The sequence below is a fragment of the Gambusia affinis genome, linkage group LG22 (genome assembly GCF_019740435.1).
Source record: "Gambusia affinis linkage group LG22, SWU_Gaff_1.0, whole genome shotgun sequence".
Classification (NCBI taxonomy): domain Eukaryota; kingdom Metazoa; phylum Chordata; class Actinopteri; order Cyprinodontiformes; family Poeciliidae; genus Gambusia; species Gambusia affinis.
In genome coordinates, this window is record NC_057889.1 from 21,013,367 (window position 1) to 21,029,909 (window position 16,543).

Below are 16,543 nucleotides of genomic sequence, written 5' to 3' on the forward strand. Positions count from 1 at the left end.
AATGGTTTGTCTTAAGTTCTTTGTTTGGTTAAAGGACGAAGATGCTCAGAAATATAATCAAATTAGCAAAAGTCGTAATTAACTTGATGAGAAGACAAGACACATTGATGCCTACGAAGGAAACGTCACTGACGTCACTGTAATTAGATGTTCTCTGAAATAAATCGAAAATAGAAATGAATTGTTTATATTAGCTAAAATGAGGGTCACCACCTGAACCCCTGCCGTTACAAACCAATAAACTACAGTTATGCATTGGAAAATGAACACATACAACCTGTTTAACTGGATTCAGTGGTGGTTATTAAATTTAGACCCGTCTCTCAGATATTTGACACGGTTGTCAGAGCCAATCTACGTGCTACGTCCAGCAAGCGGCGTCAAGTGGTGCATTCAATTCCCATACGAAATGACATAATTTAGACAGCGCGCATCAGATTCGGGCAACTAGATAAACTTCCATATTTTACATGTTCCCCAAACATTACGGGCACGTGTTAAGTTGAAGTCGTATGTTGTGTTTCCACAGAATTTGTTTATCCCTCCAGTTTTGCGCAAACAGAAATTCAGGATTTAGTTTTGCATCTAAATATAGCGAATTAAATCATAACATTTCAGCAATTCGAGCAAGACAAGACTGATATAACAAATTTAGCTTTTATCATCCACGAACTGTTTGTGTGTAGCGGCTGAAAGTTGGCTCTTGAACGCATCACGTGTTGCAGCCAGTAGGCAGCGGCATCAGTCAGATAACCGAGCAGCACAACGCCACATCACTCCGACTGAAGTGCGTCAAAAAGCCGTGGAGACGCTGGAGATTCTGACTTACTTCCATCTGACTCAACACCAGCAACGGAGTCTAGAACATGTAGGAATAGACTGTTCTTGTTTTTTATTCTAATTTTGTTTTTTATATGTTCATTTTTTATATATACTTTTACTGGACAAGCCTCTAAACTGTGAGCCCTCCTCTCACGCCTTCGGAGTCCCATTCATTTGGTCTCCTTTGAACCGAGTGTAGCGGCGAAGTTTTGTTAATTAATTTTTTTTAACTACGAAAGAACTCCTCCCGTCGTCCAGCCACAGGACTCTGAAAATTCTGACCTGACAACACCTTCACCATGAGGTAAGAAAAAGTTTTGTTTTCTTGGTGAAATAAACATGAAGGGGATGGAAGTCTTTAGGCAATAGAAGTCAGAGTATGAGATTCCTCGCGGAGCAGCTTAGAGAGAAGCGCGAGGAAAAACTCCAGCTGACATATAGCATTAGCTTAATATTTTGTGGTGAATTGTAATGGACACCAGCTGTCCACAGCTGCTGGTAGCGAACAAACAGCGTGCTCCGTCAGCTTTATTGCAGGCTGAGTGTCGGCAGTTTTGCTCCACCGACTGGCTCGCTGCTCAACGTGAGTCAGTTTGTGCTGCATTTGTGAACGTGCAAAGGTTTGGAATGGCGCGCGCTCTCTGCTTCTGCATAAAGAGGGATTATCTTTGATGGGCCGACGGTCATTTGATGCCACCTTATAATGATCTCTCATTTACACATATACACACACGGTCGGGCAAAAGCTGACTTCTGTCAGCAAAGAAACGACTCGCGCACATTTCTAAGCACCTTTATAAGGAATCTTATTTGACGTCATGCCTTATGTAGCCCTTTAACACATTCTAATTGTTACCCTGAACATAAACGCCATTTATGTTCAAGGTGTTCTCACAGCTCGGTAACAAAGTTTCTGTCAGGTTCGATGCTGGTGGACATGAAGTCGTACAGGGGAACAAGATCTGAATATTAATGAAGTGAAGACATATATTCCAATTACTTAAATTAACAGTCTTTTAAAATGGAAGCATCTGGTAGGCTTTATTAGTATGCTTCCAACGCCTACAAAACTAGACAAGACAATAGAAGGGACCAACTCTAATGAAGGACGAGAGCTTTCTTACGGACTTTTTTTTTTTGCTAAATCACAGGCATCTTGGTTTTTATGAGTGCAGCATGAAATTACATAAAATTATAGGGACAGAGCATATTAAATTGCAATTGTGCATCAGAAGGGTTGTTTAAGTGTATGATAAAAAAGTTAAATTGAAAACAAATCTGAGAATGATTCGTAACTTTACAAACAAAAGCTGCAGTTAATATTTTTAAGATTTGTTGCTGGTGAATTATTCTATCCAGAGGGAAAAACATCAACTAGTGTCCAGTTGAAAAGGTATCACTGATTTATACAATATATATGGTAGCTTGCTGAATAAGTGAAAGGCCTTGCATGTTTTGTAGTTATTATTTTTTTTTTTTACTATATTGAGTCCTGAGTGCTAATTTTCCATAATAAGCTCAGTAAAATTCGGGGTTGTTCAAATTGTAGATGCATAGTTATGTTGTGACTCAGAAATGTGTCTTCCGCACACTTGTTACAATGTCTGGTAGGTTTATATCAAATAAGAGTGCTGAGAACAAAGCCTTGAGGAACCCCACCTGTGGTCTGAGGGATTGAATGTAGTTTTTTTTTTTTTTTTTAAATAAGTTTGGTCACTGTATTTTGTAAGGGCTGAGATTGGGTCCATTTATGAGTGAAGTTTAAACCAGATACAATGTTTCAGGTGTAAAACTACTAAACAATTTGAATAATAGAAAAATACCAAAACCTTGTGAGCTCCATAGTAAAACGGCATTTAATGGAGCTTTGGAAAGGCCTGTGATCCCTTCATGAGCCAGAGGAGAATATTTTTTAAAGCAGAACAGTTCCACTTAAAATAAAACTGTAATTTCATTTCATTGCCCTTAGTGTATGTTTCTGGAATCCTTATTTTCTCTCATTTTTGAGTATTCCCCCATAAGTTCATTTTATATACAGCTTTATCATTCTCAAATGTCGTTCTTTTCCTGTGAGCTAAAGACACTCATACTGTATGCTACAGTGAGATGGTCTGTGTGAAGCTGCAGAATCGTACATGAAGCTGTCAGAGTGAGGACGATTGTAAGCTGGATTTTGTTCATTTGCGTGAAGCTGCCTCCCCCCAGGAACGTAGCCTTGGTTTTCCTTGGTGTTGTTGACTTGGCTGTTGGAGCGGAGGAGTTTTTTTTTTTTTTTGCCAGATATTTGCTTGTAACTGTGGTAATGTTACCCTGACAAAGCTTCGAGGGCAAAATGGTTTCAATAGAAGTGTGCGGCCTTTGGTTTATGTTTCGTGTTTTGTCCATTGTGCAGTGTGTGTGTGCTAAGAAGTGAGACATGCAGTGTGGCTGTGGCTGGCCCCCTTTACAAAAGCCTTTAATTGAATCCAGATGTTGGGATCTGTTGGTAGGCCAAACTGTGGTAAACAATCGCTACAGCTTTTTTTTTCTCTTTAGAGCTGGATGTTGTGTCCATGTCCTGCACTGAAACCACTAACTTTTTTTTTTCATTTCTTTTCTCCCTCATAGTTTACAGTAAGTCTTTCATTTGCTACTTTTGGCCTGTTTTGCATCTCGGATCACATCTTCCCTCAAAAGCAGCGCAGTGACAGTGGTGGTGAGGATTCACTGTTGGGACAACTGGTTGTTCCTGCTGTATTTGAAATGAAGAGATGTGTGTCCAGATGGGATGAATGTGTGTGTCTGCAGTGAGTAACAGGTGTGTGAGCGAGTGGCAGAACCAGCTGCTCTGAACTGACTCATGGGGACACTTGCTTGTGTGTGCGTGCATGCGTGCGTGTGTGTACCAAATGGTTGAACCCATAAGTACTGCCCCCAGTTAGCCTACTGGGCATCTGATGTTTCTCTCACCTCTGCTTCATCACATTAACTCTATTGGGGAACCTTCAGTCACTCTTACTGGTGTGTGACCAGTAAAGACTGGTTACCACAGAAATCTCACTCTTCTTATGATCTTTAAACTTCACTAAATGTAACTAACTTTAAAAACCTTTCTTCTCTTAGTTATTCAACTCGCCTAATGTGTATTTCCATGTTAGAAACTGTTTCCAGGAATCGGTGTAACAACATGAATCTTCTCCAGTCACACTTCATCTGTCAGGTTAAGAACGGCTTATGTAGTTGGAAATTGAACCCAGACAATAGCCAGGAAGCAGGTAGCAACTTTTGATTTTTCTTGGCCCATCCAGGTTGGTGATTATGGAGAAGGTGCTCTCAGAGTACTCTGTGTTTTTATATGTTTTCAATCTTTGCAGTTTTAGATTATGCATAGTTCTTATTTACTGTCAGTTTTAATTTGAGCTATAAAGCATTTTAAATGACAGACTTCTGTTCTTGACCTTCAGTGGAGACTGGGGCCGGTAGTCTCCAAATGGTACTGTTAAAATGTTTTTTGTTTTTTGTACAAAGTCACAAATAAAATCAACCATAACTTGAAAAAAAATCACATTTGTAAAATGTATCAAAACTCAGAACTCATGCTATTTTTAATCAATACATTGAACCTGTCAAAGAACTCTCAGCTATATTTTATTTGTTGTGGTCCTTGGAAAAGAAATTGGGACCTGCCTGCTCAGACGTCAGAGAAAACCGAGAGTCTGTAGTTAAGGAAAGCCTGATGGCTGCCTTTCCAGGCTAAAAAGGGAGTATGCTAAAGTTATTTGCACTTGACTCACTTCTGTATTACTGGAGAACTTCACAACTGTTCTTTCTTTAAATTGACATAGTCTGCTATGTTTGTAAGTCAAAGGTAAACAGCACAACAAAGTGATTGAGCATAGATGGTGGTAACTGGTTGACATTTTGCATGATGCATCTCCAGTGGTACCGCTGTGGGAATTGGCATTTCTTATATTGTTCATTTATTGTGATAAAATTCTTTTATTTATTTATTTATTTATTTATTTTTTTCAGGTTTTATTGGCTCTAGTGGCCTTTATTTGATAGTTAATTGACAGGAAAGTGGGTAATAAGAGAAGTGGGAAGACATGTGGCAAAGGTGGCCAGGCCAGGAATCGAACCCGTGTTGAGGACCAGGGCCTCCCTATGTGGGCCGTGCTTAACCCCCGCGCCACCACAACACATCTTATCATGACTGGAGTTTAGATCTATTGTAGTCATGATAAGTTCCAATTAATTTTATTTAGAAACCCTTTAAATGTGTCTGCATTGTTGGGATTATTAGTCTTACTATTTTTTTCCTCTTTGTTCAGTAAATTTGAAACTATGATTAGTTGCAGTGACTGTGTGCAATTAGTGATACAAATCACACTTTTTTATATGACAGGGTAAACATATTACATATATGTTTTTCTAGAGCATATATTTGGTTGTGAGGCTATAATTGCTGTGACAAAGACATAAGTTTAAGTCTTTATCCCCCCGCTCCCCAACTGGGGGCCACCTTTCATTAATGTTTGTCTCCATTATTCCCTAAACATTTCAGTGTTCAGCAGCCAACAGTAAAGGTGTAAACCTCCCTGACGACATAAGCTAACACTATTTGTTTAGCTATTAGCTAAATTTTAGTCAAAAGCTAGTTAATAATTTCTTTTGCTTTTAATTAAAGTTAAGCTTCCACTCAAAGTTGTTGGTATTGAAAACCCTGCTGTGGTGTAAGTGAGCAACACGGTTTCCAATAGTTGGGGCTACTGGGCTAAACATGGCTGAGACCTTTGTCTGAGGAGGTCAGAGGTACCAGGCAAAGTGGATTCCTACGCCATGAGGATCTAAACTTTGTCAATCTGCTCCCCTGCATTGTATCAGGGCACACGCAGCACTGATGCCAGCTTATCTTTGGCAGTTAGATAAGCAGCACTGTCAGAGCGACTGGCCTGTTCTGTGTCAAGGTAACACATCTTGACAATTGCTGAAAGGCCTCGCACCTCTCAGTCCTTTCAGCTTCATGCCACAGATGAGTGATGGGAGTTGAGGCCAAGCCGCATGCTGCCTGCAACATTTTATTCAGCACTCAATGTGGACTGGACCCCCACCTTCCACCACCACCTCTTCTTATCCACCTTGTTAGCCAAAGCTGGACAGCAGCCAATCAGAGCATAATATCTGATTAATGATATGTTAAAAGGGTCAGCCTGAGGCTAATTTCACATTTGGCCTAATTTAGTTATACTGAGAAGATAAACACTGCAGTCATTGTTGTTTCTTCTTACTGAACAGAAATCTGTCAACACTCTTTTAACATGAAATGAAAGCTACTGTAATACTAGTCTGGACATTAACTCTCTTCAGTAGCTCATATCTTTGTTCTTGTAAGAAATTTTTTTAATGTTGAACAGAATTTATAAAGAATGTTTAGCCTTTTCTATAGTTAGCAGAAAAATCAGCACTATAAATCACATGACGGTTGTCATGACAATATCAGGGTCCTGTAAATATGGGATGGGTGAAATGGACTTTAAATGTTTTCATGCTGTATTGTTGAATTTTATTTGAGGCATAATAAAATTGATGATTAAAAAGTATTTTAAAATATGCAGCAGTTTTTATTTCATACTTTTATCGCTGCATGTAGTCATGACCTCAGAGACAGGGCAGCTCTACTCTGCATGCTAATTGCATTTATTTACACTTTTTAAAGAGGGAAGAGGGTTTGAAAGAGTAAGAGGTTCTTAAAGAAACAGAGGCCATAGCATCAGATACACTTATGAAGCAAAGTCAATTTTCTTTTATGGTTTGATTTTTACAGCATTTTTAAAAGAAGATCACAGTTATGTGAATATATATAAAATGGAACAACATGCCTGGAAAATGCATAATGCTTCCCTGTTAATATATGCATATATTTAATTTGATCATAATTAGTAGTCATAGCAATGTTCATTCCTACTATGGTAATTGCATATTTTAGTCTTTAGCAGCACACTTGTCTTGTGTTAAACTTATATTTGCTACTAATTAAAACTAATTTTCATGCAGGATGGCTGAAAGATTTTCTCAGAGGAACAGATCTGGGAAACTGTTCCCCCATGCTGGAAAAATGATGTACCACTGAATGCCAGATCCATTTTTATGGACTTCCCTTAAGTGTCTTTAAAACAGTAAATTTTTTCATATTAATTTTCTCAGCTAAGTGCTGAGGGCCTGATCCAAGTTTCCTGTTCCATCTCAGGACTGTTGGTCCTGCAGAGCTGATTCAATTTCATTATTTGGATTAAAACGATGTCATGTTCAGTGCATTGTGTTGTATCTTAGAAGGCAGTGAGTATAGCGGAGAGTTTATTGATCTGTTAGATTTAATCTGGATTGGCATTGCAGCTGTTGGTGAATGAACATCTAAAATCTAAAGCTATGAACCTCCTCTTGTTGTAATTTGTCTTCTTTTGCTGACTCCACTATTGTTCTTTCCCTCTTCATCTCTCTCATTTCTTCTAATGTATGTTGCCATCTTTCCACCAGGAAGCTTATTTTACTTAAAGAAAATACTATTTTCAAATTCAGCTCAAAAATACTTTATTTATCTGAAAGGGAAATGAAATGTTGATATAATTCATATCATCCAAGTATCTTCAAAGAATAGTTGTGGATGGTGATGCTGTGGCTGGAAGGATCTCAGGCAGCAGTCAGTATTGCAACGAATCTGAAGAGGCCTCTGACTGAAGACAGTTTCAGTCTGATAACCTGCTAACAGCTCAATATCTGGGCAGCAGAGACAAAATTCCACAGTAACGTGTTAAAGATCTGCAGTTATAACCATCTGGCTAAAGGATCCTCTCATAACAAGATACACCAATCAAGCTTTCCTGACTAATAGTTTTTTTTTCTCGGTCTGAGCTGCTATTTATGTTCATGTTTTAAAATCAGATATTATTCAGTGTAATCCTTATTTATTTTTAACCAGAGAAATATCATGTTTTACCTTAAACCAAATTATTGAGACTTTTGTTCCAGTTGGATTCAGAATCACGTGTTTCAGATTGATGCATTTTTAACTGGATGAGTTAGAAATGGGAAAACCAATAATGACCTTCTGTTGTTTTTTTTGGGGTTTTTTTTGTCCCTGTTTCTAAATTGAATAACAAATTGCTTCCCACTGTTTACTTATCCGAATAATCTCGTTTCATTATCTCATCTCTCCTGCTTATTACCCTCTATCCTCTTTCTGGCATCAATTTGTCAGCGTTAGGGAATGGAGTCGCAGCTCCTGGAACTTGTTCACTGCTCAGAATACAAATTGCATGATGGACTCAATATGTCAACATAAACTAGGAGCATTAGTTGGACAACATTTCAGATTTTAATGAAGGGGAACTTCAGAAATGTTGCGCAGAAATCACATCCACTACCTCATCAAGAAATGTAACTTTTCAGTTTGTTTAGCAGCTAAATAATTAGTGGAGGTTTTGAACCACCGTGTCACTTTATTGCATAATAAATCTTATCAGCCAGATGTTGACATCAGATTAGGAGTAATGTTCCTCTGACATGTCGCTGTAGCTTTTCACACACAAGCTCACACCTAATTGTAACTACTGCATGCTATTTCTTTATTATTACTACACATATCCTTATTTAAAGTGTTTTAACAGCAATTCACAAAAAAAAAAAAGTTGAAATAAAAATTACGGTTTGAGTAAATAAAAGGATTGATTGATTTATTAGTGGAGCTTCTAAAGGTGGTCTCTGAAATAATATTTGAAATGAATACTACTTATATAGTGCTGTCCCTTTAAGCCTCCTAACTCACTAAGACTTGTGCAGATTTTTCATCTTGGGTGCCAAAGGAGCTTCTGTTTTTAAAAAAATTGCCTTTAAATCACATGAAGCAGATAAAATTAAGTTTGAATTTCAGCTGGCTTAATATTCTTTCTAAAATTGCATTGTTGTTGAAACCATCTGTTATAACTACCATATTGTGAAATTTCTTGCAAATTTTTAAAATAAGAACTTCAAATATAAATATTTGGCACTCTTAACTTGAACACATGCTTAAGAAAGTAAAATTGTTTAGAGTGTGCCTTATTTTTCTTTTTTTTCTGGTACACGGATGAGAGTGCTGAAGAAGGAAGCAGTGTGGGTTGAGTTTTATTTGTCACTTTCTATAGTCAGGAACCTAATTTAATAAAGACAAGCTGTCAAGGGTGGGGTACTGGTGCCTGGTGCCCATGTCCAACTGTTACTGTTGTATACATGGGTTGTGCTTTACCCTTGCAGCACCACAGCACACCAGTAACAGTTAGTTTTTATTAAGAAACACTTTATTTGTGTGCTGAGCTTACTGAATCTGAACACCGTCAGACTATAGTGGCCTTCAGCAGTCAATGTGACAGGTGAAAACAAACTGTTGAATATTTTCACAGTGTGTGGGCTTGACGGACCAGGTGTGTGTTTAACCTGTGAGGCGTTGTCTGTGTCCTGTGGGTTTGGCAGGCTGCTGTCACTGACATCACTGGCTTTGCATGGAGAGGTGGAATTGTGGGAAACCACAGCTAGTGACAAGAGTGAGCTGTTCCTACATGATGGTCTTATACATCCCTGCCATCTCTGTATTGCTGTTTATGGGACTTTTGGCCACTTTGAAAACTCAAATGATTCGGTGGCACAATTTAAGATTCTCACAATATGACCTTCATTTGGTTTTGTGACTTGGAAATATTTCCCAAAAAAACCTAATTTGTTTCTTGTAGCTAAGCAGAAAGTGCAGCAGGATGGTTTCAGCCAGGTGGGACCCAGTGTGCCACAACAAGTGGGGGAGGAGCAATGCTGCATTGATCTAAGCAGCTGGAAAATATTCTAGTTATTCTGGTCTGGTCTGGTCTCTGGTATTTTATTGAAATGATTTTAAATGTCAGAGTGGTATTTCTGAAATTGCCGGGGTTTGGAAATGTTTCTGTTTAAAACATTTATGTGCTGGTAGCTCTGACCAACAGCACTATTTGCTTTTTTTAGAATTCCTCAGCAGTTTAACAAGGACCTCCCCCCATCCCCCCATTTTTACATTGGATTTTACAGGGTGACCAGTTCTTTTATAGCTGGAAAGCAGGTCAACCATGCAGGGTTGTTTAAGGAGCGACCAATAACTTCTATGTCTAGCAGTGATGGTATTATCCATATGTGCTACTGCAGCATACGCCCTTTAAATCACAGTGTGGTTTATTGAACTGTAATGTCTAGATGAATCAATTAACCCTTTAATGTGTTTCTGATGCAAGGACTGAAGGCTTTCCTCAGCCATAATACAAATAAATAAACAGTTTTTAACACCTAGCTTAAAAAGTAATCACAGTTTATTTGCAAAGCCGTCATAAATGCTTCCCTGTGTTTCTCTTCAGTTCTTGCTGCTGTGGACCTTCTCTCTCTTTCTCCGACCCAAACACCAAATGAAAACCAGGAACATAAAAAATCCATATAGAGAATCACTATCCTAGACCTACAAATTCTAAATTGATTTAAAATCCTCAAAAATCCATTTAGTCTGCTTAATTTTGTATCAAATTATATTTTGAATAATTGTTTTATTTAAGAATAAGCCAGGCTAAGCTAACCTCATACTTAAGTTATAGAATTTTATGCTCAAACCTATAGAGCCCTCCCGGGCTCTATAGGTCTCAATGGTTGTCATGGTTGCCCACCTTTATTTTGTTCTTTTAGCTAGCATGTTGTCAGGGTCCTGACAACTTAATTAAATTAATCACTTTAATTAAGTGATAAAATTAAAGTGATTAATTTTATCACTTAATTATAAACTTAATCACTTTATAATTAAGTGATAAAATAAGTTATGCTACCAAATTGACATTAGTGACCCATTAATAATCCATATACATTACATACAGGTGAGTAGATAAATGATGAAAATAAATGGCCCAAGCTTCAGCAGCCAGACATTACTTACTAGCAATTATAAAGCACTTTGTTAATGTAAGGTCAATGAGAAATGCCAAGACCCTCCAGATAAGACAAACATGTCCATGTGGAGCAAGGGCACTGGAACAGGGTTTTCCTCAAATGTAAGTTTTCATAAAAAACAAAAAACATTCATATTCAGCATGCAAAGGACAAATAAAATGAAATAATTTCTTTATATTTCGGTCACAAATGGATAAGTACCTGCAGCCGTTCAGGCAGGTGATAAACTATCCATCAGAAATCAAAAGTGCAGCAGGATGAACCAGAGGTAGTGTGAGGTACAGAGATGCTGTTCTAAAAATAAAACCTCTGACAACTGCAGACACCCCAAAGCCACGTTTGGGAGTTCTGCCGGGTGAGGAGAGGTAGTGTGTGCTGGTGGTGAGTTGTGAATTAATTAATTAGCCTAAGTGTAAATAGTTTACATAGTTAGAAATGTATATTCTTGCCTGATTTCAACAGACAAGTACAGTACAGTGGCTGCTGGCGCAACGTGGCGTCAATTGATAGTCCCTCTATTTTTTATTTAAATACAAACTGATAGATTTCAATAACGTATGGAACCTCATAGAATAAATAAATGTATTTCTTAACACTGTTTTCCTCTTGTCACTCGCATAATTTAAACAGAATCTCTAGACTGTTTGAGTAGAAAAACAGTTTCTAAATCGAATCGTGACCCTAAAAATCAGAATCGAATCGCTACACTGAAAGGTTTGCTTCTCAACTTAAAGCTCACACACAGTTTCTAGAGATTTACGTGTCTCTCACTGTGTGTAGGTTTTTGTTCCTAGCAGGTATCCCAACAGTTTCCCAAAGAGAAGCTGAAACACGTACTCAGTTTGTAATGATCTCTACATGAGCGTCCCATCCTACCACAGTATTGGTGACACATGAGCATTGGGGACAGTTGCAGTCAAAGCTACGTGTGTATGGGTGTGTGTGTTCTGACCAGCTATGTGCCCACAGTGCGCTCAGCTGTGAGATCTGCCAGCAGGAAGCCACGCTGCCCTGATCAGCCACGACAGCTCATGAATGTGCATTTCTGTGCCGTGTCCTGCCAAACCTCCATCTCCCCCTCGCTCTCCTCCTCTCCCTCTGCTGAGGTTTTGTTTATGCCATTTCAGCTGTGCTGGTCAGCAAGCACTGAGGAGTGACGGAGATGAGGGTAGAGGAGAAAACCAAACGGGGACAGTGAAGCGTTTCAGATGTCTTTTCTCTGCTTTTGCTGAGTCAAGAGGAAAATGAGGAACTGAACAGTAAGATAACTGTTTTGGTTTGGTTCTCTGTAGCTGCAGGAAATCTTAATGTTCCTAAAAAAACAGAGATTAGTGAAGCTGGGAGTACATTAAAGAAATGTAAAAAAAGATGCAAAGAAGCAATTAAATTTTTTTTTTTCAAATAATAAAATGCGAATATGATTGGCTGAAATTCAATAACAGCATTCCTTGAAGTGAACACTTGATTATTTGCAGCAAAGGATGCAGCTGCAGCTAAAAATACATCAATATGTGAAAAGCTCAGCACTTTCTTCTGGGCTTAAAATCAACATGACTGATCTTTTTGTTGTATTTTTGTAATTAACCACTTAATAAATGGATTACAAAAGGTCCTTAATTATTTTTATCCTTTTTTTCCCCCAGAATTTGAACCAGGTGAAGGTAAAACTATGATACTTGGAGGGTGTTGGGTATAACAAATTTACAAACTTCTTTTATCTGAAATGCAAAATGTATATGTTTTTGTACAGTTTTAATTTGTCTGTGCCCTTTTACAGTCTACATACTCCAGTAAACAATAAAACGATTGCTAAATTAGTTGATTATTCCAATAATTGATTAATCATGATTAAGGGTGAAATGATTAATTGGATTAGTCTCTGGTCAGAAGCTGCTTCAGACCTGTTGCAGCACAGACCACTAGAGGAGCTCCATACTGCTTCATAACCATCACCAATTATTAAGACTTCATGAAGAAACTTTAAGTTACTACTTCATTTAATTTTACCACAGGTTTAAGTAATTAGAATCAAAGCTAAAAGCATTCTTACTAAAGAGTGCTGACTTGAGTTTGGTGCATTTATTGATCCAGATCAGTTTTTGACATTCTGACCCTCCAATCACGGTTCAGGGCAGACAGAGCTGATACCTGTCCACTCATGATTTCTCGCTGCACCTGAAGTCAACAGAGAGTCATGGAGGACCTGCTGGAGGAAAACAAACCTTTACAGGATTTCTATTTCACAGTCTCAACACAGAGAAGAACAATTCCAAGGCAGCATTTGTTGCCTCGTGTCTTAATGAGCTGTTGGCACTCTGACAGGTCATGATGAATCAGAAACAGTAGCTGTGAATTATTGCAAAGGCTAGATGTGACATTTCATACTGTAGGTGTTTGTGACCTCTAAACAGTCAATATGATGAAGTTTTTTTGTGGCTGAATCCTGCAGCTATTTGCCGAAGCTAAGACATTTCCTGTAAATCTGAGGATGATGTCCTCACTCAGAACCGTTTTCTCTACAGAGTTTAAAACCGTCTTCAATGTGGAGGACCAAAGTGAGGATCAGGGCTGATTAGAGAGAGCATGCAGGCTCTTTAAAGAGGCTCAGGAATGGACCTGGTGCACAGCAGCTGGAGTGAAACAGCTGTAGAAACATCTGAGCCATCTGGCTGGTAAAAACAATCAATAGGAATCCTGCAGCAGTGAACAATGCTCCTTTTCTCACTGTCCCCATAAACACTGACTCTCTCTAGGATTGAAAATAGATAAAACATACTTCTGTTCTGTATATTATTCACTCTATGAACACGGAAGCTCTTAAATATGAGTGGAAAATTGAAATTATGGTTGCTCCTTTGTGGCTACTGCCTGTCTGAAAATCCTGTCAGGTCACCGAACTGATGCATGGCACACACGCACACACACACACACACACACACATGCTAGTCTGTTTATATGATAAGTTGCATTGCTGAAGCAGTTGCATTTTTCTGATGAGCCAGAATTTGTGTCGTCGTGAAGACATAGACACTTTTGGTTCAACTTCCTCCTGGGGCATCATTATCCCAGAACGATGCATGAGTGAGAGCTTAGAGCTCTGCTGCTGCTCGCTGCAAAGAACTGTAGTAATTCCAGCGGCTTGATTCAGGTTGGGTTTTATATCTTTCTTTCTTTTTTTTTTTTTAATCCTAGCCAGCAGGGATAAAATGTCCAGTGGTTTGGAAATGTATTTATACCACTTGAGCCTTCCACTTTTTATCACATTATAACTCAAGCTTCAATATATTTTGCTGTATGCATATTAAAATGCATGATATGTTTGCATTTAGCTGCCTTTTCTCTGTTGACTGCATTTTATTTACAGGAATCAAATTATTCTCAGAAGTTAGATAATTAATAAAACAGTACCCTGAGCTCTAAACATGTTAGACTGAATAGGGGACCAAATTTCAAAAACTTAAACTAACATTGCATTATCACTCTGAATACAGCAACCCCAGAGTGAAATATAGTGATGGCTACAAAATCTATGGGATTCTTCTTGAATTTATAGTGTATATTAATCAACATGTGTAGATTAAGGCACTGATGCAAATATACCAATGCTAATTTAACCAGCTGGGCTGAGGGTATTTATTTATTTATTTATTTATTTAAGTAATTGACACACAAATGGACAAACACACATGACACAACAAATCACAAGAAATGGTTAATAGTACAAATGAACAATTATAAAAAGCATGTCACACTGATTTTAAAAACCAAAATAAAACATTTAATTCAGAGGTGTCAGTTTAAAATATGCACGCAGTTTGGATTGTATAAAAGCCATTGTTTAAATAATTTTCCAAAACTGTTCAATGATGTGATGTTTCTTAATTGTTATGGTCATGCTTTCTGTTGAAATCATATATATATATATATATATATATATATATATATATATATATATATATATATATATATATATATATATATATATATATATATATATATATATATATATATATATATAATAAAATAAGTCTAAGCCACATCTGCTCTGCTGAGTTTCATTCAGCTTCCTATAAATCAAGGGTCCCCAAAGTCGGGGGGCCTTGAGGGCCAGCCTCGTGCATGTTTTAGTTCTCTCCCTGGTTTAAAGCACCTGGATCAAATGATGGCTTGTTAGAAGGCCTAAGAAGAACATTGACATGCTGAAAAGGTTGTTGGTGCCACCAGGGAGAGAACTAAAACATGCAGGATGCCGGCCCTCCGACTTTGGGGGCTCCTGCAATAAATGGACAAATTATTCCCTACATGAATTCAAGTCAGTTTTTCAGGGATTTATTTCTATTTACAGTGAAGGAGTCATTTGAATTGTTTCTTGATCGTTTCTCCACTAAAACTGAACCATTTTCTTATAAACAATCCCAAAGGCAGCGACCCACATAACTCATTATGTACTAAACACATGAGAACAGAGAAGCCTTCATGAGTTTCACCTTTAGTCTGCATGACCTCAAACACGCCCCTCCTGAACAGTTTTAAATGCATGCTGGGGGGTCTGCCAGAACCTGCCTGTTTTCTCACCCCTATGTGACCTTTCAGTAATGCATTCCTCTGAGTTTCCTTCTTGTTGGGTCTTTAAACTCATCAATGATGGACCAATTGCGAATTCAGCAAAACATGATTAAAATGGTAAAAATATGACATGCACCTCTATTCAGACTTTCCCTTTGTTCCGTACATGGGCCGTGATCTTCAAGACTTGTGATTAAGTAAAAGGTCCCAGCAGAGACAGAGGGTGCCAGAGGTGGTTAAAGTGTATGACAACCCTGAACCACTTCTGGGATTAGTAGCAAACAGGACTATATGATATTAGAAAAACATTCAGTCCCATTGTATTTAAGAATAGGAATATGTTACTTTAACTACCATTTAATTAAAACATTTTCTTTTTGCTTTGAGTGTTTGGCAAAGATCCCAGTTATTGAGTCTTCTATCTGGATTCCTGAGTTTTTTCCTCCAGTATTTCAATGTCAACATTTTCTTAAAGGGTCGTCTGGCTTTTGGAACCTGTTTTAACTCTAAAATAACTTTGTTTTTTAGCTTCTAAATGACTTTACCACTCTACCCTTCTAAATGTTCTTATATTAAACAAATGTCATCAAATATTAAGGATGCACAGATATGAAAATTTGGAGCAATATTAATATTCATTATTCAAATGTATGCTATTCTGTTAAATATAACCAATATTATATACAAAAATTAGACCCACAGGTCTAAAAAATGACCACACCACTGAGTTCCCAACTTCTGTCAATCCTGTGTTGGATCACTATCACATGACCAAAAAAATACCACATGACCAACCTCCCCCAACTCCCACTCAACCTTCCACCCACCTTGGACTGCCTTAGAATGCCTGCACTAGGAGAAGCAGCTCAGGTGAATGCTGTGAGTTTTAAGACATGCCCCTTTTGGTTCTGCTATCCCAGTTGCATGTTCTGTAGGCAGACACTGCCTGTGATCTCTGGGAATCGACTTCTTTAACATGAGGGGACAATGTTCTCTGTGTTGTGTTTATAGCAGAACTATGATCAGAAAGGTGCTACCATCCAGTCATTTAGGGTTAACCTTGGGTGACCCTGTAGTTTTGGTTTTCTACCATATTCCCATCACTGGGTTTGCACCAATTGAAACCTCCACATGCCTTCTTTCTCACATTGGTTGCCTTGGTAACCTGACTAATTGACACCCTTTATAGGAT

General features: G+C 38.1%; 1 protein-coding gene across 3 annotated transcripts in view; it reads left to right on the top strand.

Moving 5' to 3' along the window:
• The first annotated feature begins 526 nt into the window (after nucleotides 1-526).
• The window catches only part of enah (ENAH actin regulator), a 119,951-nt gene continuing 103,934 nt past the window's right edge, over nucleotides 527-16,543 (top strand). Inside the window, exon 1 of one of the 3 annotated variants that reach the window (XM_044105617.1) lies at nucleotides 527-1,126. In XM_044105617.1, coding sequence (XP_043961552.1) covers nucleotides 1,122-1,126 — 5 coding nt within the window. In that variant the 5' untranslated portion in view covers nucleotides 527-1,121. The remainder of the gene's footprint in view (nucleotides 1,127-16,543) is intronic. The other 2 variants (XM_044105620.1, XM_044105621.1) reach the window with 2 other exon arrangements.